This window comes from Sapajus apella, unplaced genomic scaffold (genome assembly GCF_009761245.1).
Source record: "Sapajus apella isolate SASKATOON/1434 unplaced genomic scaffold, GSC_monkey_1.0 scaffold52, whole genome shotgun sequence".
NCBI lineage: Eukaryota > Metazoa > Chordata > Mammalia > Primates > Cebidae > Sapajus > Sapajus apella.
This window is the reverse complement of record NW_022436992.1, coordinates 14,018,155-14,028,162: the sequence shown is the minus strand read 5'-3', so window position 1 is coordinate 14,028,162 and position 10,008 is coordinate 14,018,155. Positions and strand designations below refer to the sequence as shown.

Below are 10,008 nucleotides of genomic sequence, written 5' to 3'. Positions count from 1 at the left end.
TAGCAAACAAGAGATAAAAATATATAAAAGACCAATAACGGTGGATAGGTTTCAATAAATAATGTCACAGTGATAAAATTAAATACTATACAGCTATTCAAGCATGCTATTATTCCTCTTTAGAATGGAAAGATATTCTGCTATTTTGCTACATGAAAAAAGAGGTTGGAAACAGTATAGGTTCTGTGAATCTATGAAAGCTGTCTATAGTTACATGCGTCATGTGTGTGGAGAAAACACTATTGTTGTTGGTTTTCTGATGATGCCCTCAGAGCCGACAAGTATTCACATTTTTCATTGTGGCTGATCTGGATTTTCAGGTTTTTCTACAATGAACATGTAGGCTGAACATTCCCAAAGCAGGAGAGTACCACTTCTAGCATCTCCTGTAGGCCTGGCAATGGCAGGCAGGAAAGACGGAGGTAGGAAGGAGAGAGAAGGGAAGGAGTGAAGGAAGGAGTGAAAAAGGTAAGGAAGAAAGGAAAGGAGGGAGGGAGGGAGGAAATGGGGAGGGAAAGAAGGAAAGGAAGAAAAGGGGGGGGGAAGAAAGGAAGGGAAGAGAGAGTGAGTGAGTGAATGCAACAGAGAGAAGGAAGAAAGGGAGGAAGGCAGGGAGGAAAGAAGGCTGTTCTTCCCTGGACCATGGGCACTGACTTTTAGGATCTGGAAGCCCCTGAGATGCAAAAGCTGAGTGCTCACAAACAGCTGGAAAGCCTCAAGGAAGTTCTTCAAAATTGCTGAAAGGAAACCGTCTCCAGAAGCTTCCCTGCCCATGACAGATAATGAGTAGCAAGTGTTTCTGGCGGCTTAGGGTGGTGCGAAATCACGCTGGGAATCCTGCTCCTCCTCAGGTCCTGGCAGTTTCAGGGCCCCTCCCTAGGCCTGACTTAAAAGGCTGAGGCATCCTTGGAGGAGCAGGCAGACTCCACAGCTTTCACCAGGAGAAAGGAGCATTCTGAGGTATGCTTTGGGGCACTGGTTGGGACTGGAGCTCTCTCCTGAATCCAGACCCAGAATCTGCTCTGTGGAGGCTGTTCACATGCTGGGGGCTCAGTGCGGCTACTCCCTACCCAGACCCTGGCCAGCTCAGCCTCTCTTTCCATGATTTTCTGTTGTTTATTCTAAAATAGGGGAGTCTACTACACCCTGCGGAGCTCAAGATGGTCCTGAGTGGGGCGCTGTGCTTCCGGTGAGTGTATGAGGCCCTGGTTTGGTGGTGTCCTCCAGGGGAAGTGAGTTCTGGGTAGGCCCATTGTCCAGCTTTGAGCAGGAGGGAAGAAGGGAGGGGCTGCCATTGCAACTGGGAAGTTGTGACCAGCAGCTCACTACTCTTAGAGAAGTTTTCCCAGCCTTTTTCAAATAGGGGCAGGACTGGGATAGGCCATCTCACCAGGGTTCCCTGATGCTGAGGGGGACAAGTGAACCACCCAGTCTAGAGCTGCAGCCAAGTCTAGCCAAGGTGAGAATGAGAGGCAGGATCCCTCTCAGAGTTCTGCCATTGCCACTCAGCATAGAGAATTGATGTCATCTCACCCACTGTGTCCCTACCTTCCCGATGCTTTTTGGAGATAATAATAAAACAAAAACCATGACCATCAGTCATCTGTCCACCTGCAGGCATGTACTAAGCCAGATACTCTGCCATGCTCTGGACTTTACAACAGGGGCTGAGAGTGGTCCTTTCCGCCAGTCTAATAAAGCACTTCCCACAATGTGTTCTATGGGACTCGATCAGAGAAGTTCCATAGAAGTGTCCAGGAGAAACTTTATACAGAGGGGCTCTCTGATCAAGTAAATGCAGGGAATGCTGCCTTCTACATCCTCTCACAAGAGAACCACAGCACAGCTCAGCATATGAGTGACTCTGAGGCTTTCTGAAATAAGGCAATTCTTTGAATTGTGTTTGGCCATGCATCGACCCAATTTTTACACTGCATCCTTTTCCTCCATGTAACATTTGGAGAAACCCACTTTAGGATACATCTTTCACCTCATAGGATGTCAGGAAATCAACTAAGTTCATAGATGAGAAACAACTTTGAAAAGTGAAATAAAAGAAATTTAAATTTAAAGAAACTCCTCATTTAGTAAGGAATAAATGGCCAAATAAAAATACATGTTTCTTGAAGAACTGAAGAATCAGACTTTAATCTGGAAGAGGCCTGGGTGTTATCCAACCCATCATCTTAGTGTAGCAATGGGGAGGCTCAGGCCCAGAGAGGGTGAGAGAGTTGTCTGCTGTGACTCAGCAGCATTTGAGGCAGAGCTGGGGGCAAAAACCTAGAGCTCTGACTCACCATGCAGCTTCTCTTCCAATAGGAGATGGGTTGAAACATAAAAGGTTGAATAGGATGAAGGAGCAAACCACAGACTCCAGTGAGAGGTTGTGGAGTCATCCCCCTGGCAGGGCATGAGGCCAGCGGGGCTGGGAGAGAAGGCTGTGCTGTTACTTCTGGCACAGTAGGAAGAAAGAGACAAAATGCCTGAGATCAGGGTGTTCTCTGGAGCCAGGGCATGCTGGAGTGTCCACCCTCCCCTAATACCGTCCTCACCCCTTCCTGATGTTTCAGAATGAAGGACTCGGCATTGAAGGTGCTTTATCTGCATAATAACCAGCTTCTAGCTGGAGGGCTGCATGCAGGGAAGGTCATTAAAGGTTGGTGACAAAACATGACCCACTTTCCTTGGTCTTTATACACTCTGAGCGGTAGGGGCCTGAAGAGGGCTTGGAATAGCCATACAGCTTAGCACAGGCATTAGGGCAGCACAAGCCAGGCTCTAAGCAAAGGCAAATAAAATACCACACCTCTCAGCAAAGTGAAGACACAGGCTCTGGGGCCACCTGAAGCTTCTATGCAGAAGAAGGAATATTTTCCAAGAGGCGTGTCTTATCATTCCCTTACAGGTAGGCTTACGTCAAGCATCTCATTCCCTAGGAGCCAGTGCCAAGGAGAGAACGAAAGCAGGATCTCTATCCCTTTTTTTCCCATATGGGAGTGGGTTTCTGCCTCTCCACCATGGGTGCCCTCTGCTCTCTGAGGATTCTCAGTCACTCAAAGTGGAAGGACCCAGAGAACAGGTGGCATTGTTGGACCTTCTGCTTGCTCACTCTGCCCCATGCATTGCAGCAGGTCCCTCTCTACAATAGTTCACGCTTGCCCACCCAGAGCACCCTTGCTGAGCACAGATGCCAGGTAGATCCTTCAACTAGGCCATAAGTGTATGGGGTATGTAGGTGTGCATGCAGGCATATATGTGTGAGCATGTGTGTGCTTGTATGTATCTCTGTGTAACCATGCATGTGTGTGTGCAGGTATGCATGTGTGAGCATATGTGTGTACATGTATTTGTGTGCATGCATGTTTCTGTGTGTGTATTTGGGTGTGTATGTAGGTGTATGATGTATGTGGGTGGTGAGGAGATGTACAGAGAGAAATGAGATCCTCTTTTGCTCTCAGCAACCTCACAGGGTGTAGAAAGTTGTTCAAACAACCCCAAAGCGGGGCTCATCAAGACAGGTTTCAGAAAAGGGGCATGAGAGCCAAAGGGCATTAAAACACGGGGTTGAACCTACCTTGGGGTGTAGAGGCTTGATGATTTGACCTTGAATTAGAGGGTGGGGTAGAGGTGGTACAATGTGCTTCTGTGCCTTGATGTCCACTCTGGGCCAGTGGAAGGGAGAGGCCATGTGATGACAGCTGCTGAGAGGCTTCCCTTCTGCCCAGCCTGGGGGCAGGCTGTCTCACAGCAGTCCTGTGCCCTAGAGCCCAGGACAGGGGAAGAAGGAGGGAAGGGAATTCAGGGCTCTGCATCTGACCTCCTTCCCACAGGTGAAGAGATCAGCGTGGTCCCCAATCGGTGGCTGGATGCCAGCCTGTCCCCCGTTATCCTGGGCATCCAGGGTGGGAGCCAGTGCCTGTCCTGTGGGGCGGGGCAGGAGCCGACTCTAACACTCGAGGTGAGACTTGGGGCATCCTCACTGGGGACTGAGCCACAGATGCTGAGCCCACTGAAGCTGGGTAGCCCACAGCCCTGGTGCTGTGGGACACCCTGGGGGGAGTCTGTTGATGGCAGCTCTGCCTCCTCCCTAAGGACCCTGCCCAGCCCTCCCTCTGCCCCCTCCTCTGCCCTCACCTGACCCGCCCTCCTCTGCCAGTAGCCAGTGAACATCATGGAGCTCTACGCCGGTGCCAAGGAATCCAAGAGCTTCACGTTCTACCGACGGGACCTGGGGCTCACCTCCAGCTTCGAATCAGCTGCCTACCCGGGCTGGTTCCTGTGCACGGTGCCTGAAGCCGACCAGCCCGTCAGACTCACCCAGCTTCTCGAGAATGCTGGCTGGGATGCCCCCATCACAGACTTCTACTTCCAGCAGTGTGACTAGGGCAACGTGACCCCCAGAACTGCCTGGGCAGAGCCAGCTCAGGCGAGGGGTGAGTGGAGGAGACCCATGGCGGACGACCACTCTCTCTGCTCTGAAGACGCTCACCTTTGACTCACTGGGCACACAGCCACCTTCTCTTCTGATTCCATGTTTGGGTAAAATCTGAGATTTGGAACTCATTCCACCATCCCTCCTTGCTGGATGGTACTACTGGTGTGGAACTTTGTAAAAACCACATGGAGTAAACTAGTAATAACATGAAAAGCTTTCTATGGGGGTGGGGTGGGAGAGTGATGGGAATCATTCCTGCTTAATGGTAACTGACCAGTGTTACCCTGAGCCCTGCAGGCCAAACCATTCCTTATAGGGTCACTATAGCTCTCCACATGAAGTCCTGTGCAGGAGAGCAAGGTGGTCATAGAGTTAGGGACCCACAGCCCTCGGCCCAGCCCCGCGCCCTTCCGTATAATCCTGCCACTGTCATATGCTTCTTTTTTTCTCTCTCTACCCCCATCCTCTCGCTGTGGGCATGAAGAGGTGGCGATATCAGAGGAAATGGCTTCAGCTCAGAAGATAGAAGATAAGCAGGGCATGCTGATCCTTTCTAAAAAATCTAAAGTACAAGAAAAATCCCAGATGCTGGTCTCTATTCCCCTGAAAAAGTGCTCATGACATATGAGAAGAGCAACTTAAAAAGTGGCATATATTGCAATTAATTTTAATTTTTTTTGAGATGGAGCTTCACTCTGTCGCCCAGGCTGAAGTGTAGTGGTATGATCTTGGCATCCTGCAACCTCTGTCTCCCACGTTCAAGCGATTCTCTTGCCTCAGCCTCCTGAGTGGCTGGGATTACAGGCAGGTTAGTAGAGATGGGGTTTCACCATGTCGGTTAGGCTGGTCTCAAACTCCTAACTTCGTGATCCACCCACCTCGGCCTCCCAAAGTGCTGAGATTACAGGTGTGAGCCACTGTGCCCCTCTATTTTAATTTTTTAAAATACCAGTTTATATATTTCTTCATAGAAAAACGTTTGGAAGAGTTTACTTCAATTGCAGCAATGTCAGGGTGGTGGCAGTATAGGTGATTTTTCTTTTTATTCTTTCAATTTTTCTGTATTTCCTAATTTTTCTACAATGAAGCTCAGTTGCTTGTATAATAATAAGAAAAGAAATTAATCTTGAGGTAAGCAGAGCAGACATCATCTCTGATTGTCCTCAGCCTCCACTTCCCCAGAGTTAAATTCAAATTGAATCAAGCTCTGCTGTTCTGGTTGGTTGTAGTAGAGACCGGGAAACAGATCTCAGCAAAGCCACTGAGGAGAAAGCTGTGATGAGTTTGTGTGGCTGGAATCTTCTGGGTTAGTAACAAAGAACCAAATCATCTGGTAATTCTTTCCTAGAAGGATCACAGCCCCTTGGATTCCAAGGCATGGGGTCCAGCCTCTAAGAGGGCTGCTGTACTAGTTGAATTCACATCCTTGTTGGAATCTCAGTCTGTGACCTTATTTGGAGACAAGGTCTTTGCAGGTGCAGTTAGTTAAGACGAGGTCATGCTAGTTGAAGGTAGACTTAAATACAATATGACTAGTGTCCTTATATAAAAAGGAGAGGACACAGAGACACAGAGGAGACATGGGGAAGAAGACTATGTAAAGACAAAGGCAGAGAATGGAGTTACGCTGCTACCAGCCAAGAAACGTCAAAGACTGTGGCAACCACCAGAAGCTTGGAAGAGGCAAAGAAAGATTCTTCCCTAGAGCCTTTGGTCTCCTGACTTCTAGCCTCCTGAACGAAGAAAGAATAAATTTCAGCTGTTTTAAGCCACCAAGGATAATGGGTTACGACAGCTCTAGACAACTAATACAGCTGCTAAAATGATCCCTGTCTCCTTGTGTTCACATCCTGTGTGTGTCTCCTCCCATAATGTACCAGAGTTGTCTGTGACCAACAGAATATGGCAGAAGTTATGGCATGCCACTTCCAAGATTAGGCTATCAAAGAGGTTGCAGCTTCTACTTGAGGTCTCTCTCTCTCTCTCTGCCTCCCACCACCCCCAATCTCTCTTGGCTCACTTGCTCTGGGGGAAGCAGCTGCCATGCTATGAGCAGCCCTATAATTAGACTTACGTGGTAAAAAATGAAGTCTCCTGCCCACAGCCACAGGAATGAACTTAGAAGCAGATCCTGCAGCCCTGTTAGGCCTTCCAGTGACTGCAGCTCAGATGACAGCTTGGCTAAAGCCTCATGAGATGCTGGAGCAGGCTGCCCAGCTGAGCTGCTCCAGATCCCTGTCCCTTAAAGACTCTGTGAGATAATAAATGTTTGTTGTTTTAAGTTGCTCAGTTTTGGTCTAACTTATTAAGCAGCAATAGATAAATAATATGCAGAGAAAGAGAAACAAATGCCTTTGTTTTATTACTGCAGTTTTCTCCAATTTTTAAATTTTCCTTCTCACAATGAACACCCTACATTTACCCAAATATTCTATTTAAAAGCTAATAATACAACATTTGTTGAATCATCTGGTTCTGCAAAGTTGAGACTTTTGTCCTCTTGTCCTATGTGCCAGAAATGGACTCCAGTATTCCCACCCAATCCCTGGGGAATGGGAGCAGAAGCTAGAGGAGGAGCCCATATCTAAGCCCCAGGTATTCCACCTGCACCTCACCTGTTGGACCAGCATGGTAGGTTCACAGTCCACTGAAGTACTAGCAAGGAATTGGCCAGGACATACAGGGCTACCTCTATGGGCCTCAGCAGCTCCAGCCCAGATTCAGCTGAAGTCCTCAGGCAACAGGCAGCACAGCTCTACCCCAGGCTTCTCAGGGCTGCCAAGAACATGAGCTCTGGGCGCCAGGCTGCGTTTCAGACCCTGTTCACACTCTTTGTCCATGGGTCCAGACACAGTCTCGTGTTGCTCCCTCTGCTTTTGGGCCCTCCATCCACCCTCTCTGCCTAGCTAAATCTCTCATTTTTCAATACCCTGCTAAGATGTCACCTCCTCTAAAAAGGCTTTACTGAGTTGAGATCCCCCAGTTATCTAATCTGGCAGCTTTATGCCAGGTCCTGCACAATGTGCCCCTGAATAGTAGTACCTTAACTTGGAGTCTGTGGCCCCTGGGATGACCTTAAGGTTAGGGCCATATAAGTTTGTCTCTCGGAACATTGCATAGTGCTTGACACATAATGGAAACCCAGTGAGTATTGAATGTGGAAACTATTTCTCCACCCTGGAATATTATCTCCCTCTCCTCCACCCATCTAAACAGGCCCACCCTTTAGGGAGCAGCTTAAATTCCATCTTGTTCTTGAAGGTTTCTCCAGCCTGAAGTTGTTGCTTCCTCATTTGTAGGATGACAGAACTCAGAGGAGCTTTAGCCAGGTTAAGCCAACACAGTCAGTAGTAAAAAGAGGAATATAAAATGCTTCCTTCAGAATGTACAGGCTGGGGGACATTGACATTATGACTATTCAAGTGAAAAAGACAGTGGCTTTAGATTTCTGCAATTTTGGTGTAAACTACTGGCCTGGGCCTATATTTACAGAGATGCAATACATCATTCAGGGTTTGTACAAATTGCAGACATTGAGGAACAGAGAATCTTCCAAGGTCAGGTCGTAGGGGAAGAGGCTAAGATGTGGGAGGTATTATCCTGACAAAAGCAAAGCACAGGGGGCTCCCTTGAAGCACCTAAAGGCTTGCCAAGTAGAAGAATATGCTTGTTCTGTGTAATTTCAGAACACACAAGTAGACCTATGGGAGCAAATTATGTGGAAGCTGTTTTTCCTGTATGACCTCCAAATATTAATCACAAGGACCACAAACATAGATAGTGCTTCTTTAAGAGGTTGCGTGGTCTCTGACCCTGGAGGTTTTGAGGCAGAGCCTAATTAACCAATTTGTTAGGGATTCCATAGCACAGATTTCTCCAATTGGAGGGAGACTATGATTCCATGTCTATGAGGTAGAGTCTTGCTCTGTCGCCAGGCTGGAGTGTAGTGGTGTAATCTTGGCACACTGCAACCTCCACCTCCCAGGTTCAAGTGATTCTCGTGTCTCAGCCTCCCTAGTAACTGGGCCTATAGGCATGTGCCACCATGCCTGGCTAATTTTTGTATTTTTAGTAGACATGAGGTCTCACCATGTTGGCCAGGCTGGTCTTGAACTCCTGACCTCAAGTGATCTGCCACTATTATCTCCAATATGCCGTTGACCCATAGCTTAGAGAGTCTGTTCTTCTTAATTATCTTTTCAAGTGTTTATTACTTAGTTCCTCAGCTATACTGTAAAACTACTTAACAACAGGGACTGTGTATTGAATGTCTTCGTCACACAGCAGTGTAAATGCTGGGTAAACACTCATTGGTTGCCTGACATAGTAACTCATGCTTTAACCCTTTCCACAGAAGGGTGAGAGATTGGGAGAGTGGAAGAAGAATGATCACTGGCCTTAGAAAGCAGAAACCTGGTCCCATTTCTGCCCATCTTTTCTCATTTCTCATCCTGTAGGCATCTGAGTCTTAAACCCACCCATCCCACTTCCTCAAGAAGCCCTTGGTGGAACTTTGCAAGTGACCCAAGAGGGAGAATTACAGCAAAGTTGTTAGTTTCCTAACATTACACCTAAGCTTCTCCACCCTTGTGATAGATGGATGGATGAATGGACAGATAGAAGGGGGGACAGAAGGCTTGCTGCATAGATGAATGGATGGGCAGATGGGTGGATGTATGGATGGATGGATGGTGAATGGATGGAAGAATGGACAGATAGGCAGACAGATGGGCAGATGGGTGGATGGGTGGGTGGATGGATGGATAGACTGAGTAAAGTGATGTCATTTAGAGACCTGAGTGTTCTTTCCTCTGCTCTGCTCACACTATCATATTTCCTAGTAGTCCATGGCACATGATGTCTGCTCAGTCCCAGGGTGAATCTGAGGTCAATATCTTTGTAGCTGGATTTCCTTAGATGTTCTGTCTCATCAAACTGGTGACAACTAATTAAACCCACTGAAAAGCAGAGACTCCTTTCTCATCTTTCCAAACAGAGCCACACTCACAGTGCTATTAGCCCGTTCTCTTACTCTGGCTGTCTGGCCCCAGGCTGGATTCAGGCATCAGAGTTTGTTCTGTCCTTGGGCTTGCCAGACATACTCTCTCTTGCATTCACGACCTCTTCAAGCCTAGGATGGAGCCCCACGGGGCACCAAAGATGTCTGACTCTAGCACTGTTTATCTGGCTTCAAAACCACTAATAACATAGTAAATTACAGTAGGTACAGAGCAGGGGCCCCGAACCTTGTTTCTGCAAAGGCTTTATGGATGACTCTCTCCCCCTTCAACAAATACTCATTAATGTTCCCACCTTCTTATTATTACTGCATCAAAGACATTGTGAAATCTCCAGGCTCTTCTTCCTTCATGTCCTGCAACCAATTATAGAGATTGCTGCAGGCTTCCCACCCTGACCAGACAGTATAAACACAGGGCAATGCCCTGAAGAAATCAGTTGGAAGTCTCCAGGGATCAGGGTTCCAGGCACCCAGGATCTGCAGGTCAGTGATGGACAGGCAGTATTTCTCTCTCTCTCTCTCTCTCTCTCTCTCTCTCTCTCTCTCTCTCTCT

General features: G+C 47.8%; 2 protein-coding genes across 3 annotated transcripts in view; both read left to right on the top strand.

The window, feature by feature from the left end:
• Nucleotides 1-931: 931 nt before the first annotated feature.
• Nucleotides 932-5,103, top strand: IL36RN (interleukin 36 receptor antagonist). Of its 2 annotated transcripts, XM_032243659.1 has the most exons (5): nt 932-960; nt 1,131-1,189; nt 2,571-2,656; nt 3,831-3,958; nt 4,160-5,103. In XM_032243659.1, the coding sequence occupies exons 2-5, from the start codon at nt 1,161-1,163 to the stop codon at nt 4,382-4,384; spliced, it is 468 nt and encodes a 155-aa protein (XP_032099550.1). In that variant the 5' UTR covers nt 932-960; nt 1,131-1,160; the 3' UTR covers nt 4,385-5,103. The 2 variants fall into 2 exon arrangements, with proteins under 2 accessions (XP_032099550.1, XP_032099549.1); XM_032243658.1 differs by lacking the exons at nt 932-960; nt 1,131-1,189; nt 2,571-2,656 and having other exon boundaries at nt 3,686-3,958.
• Nucleotides 5,104-9,851: 4,748 nt separating this feature from the next.
• IL1F10 (interleukin 1 family member 10) overlaps nt 9,852-10,008 on the top strand; it is a 7,975-nt gene continuing 7,818 nt past the window's right edge. The window contains exon 1 of the mRNA XM_032243760.1: nt 9,852-9,938. The gene's annotated coding sequence lies outside the window, so the exon portion shown is untranslated. The remainder of the gene's footprint in view (nt 9,939-10,008) is intronic.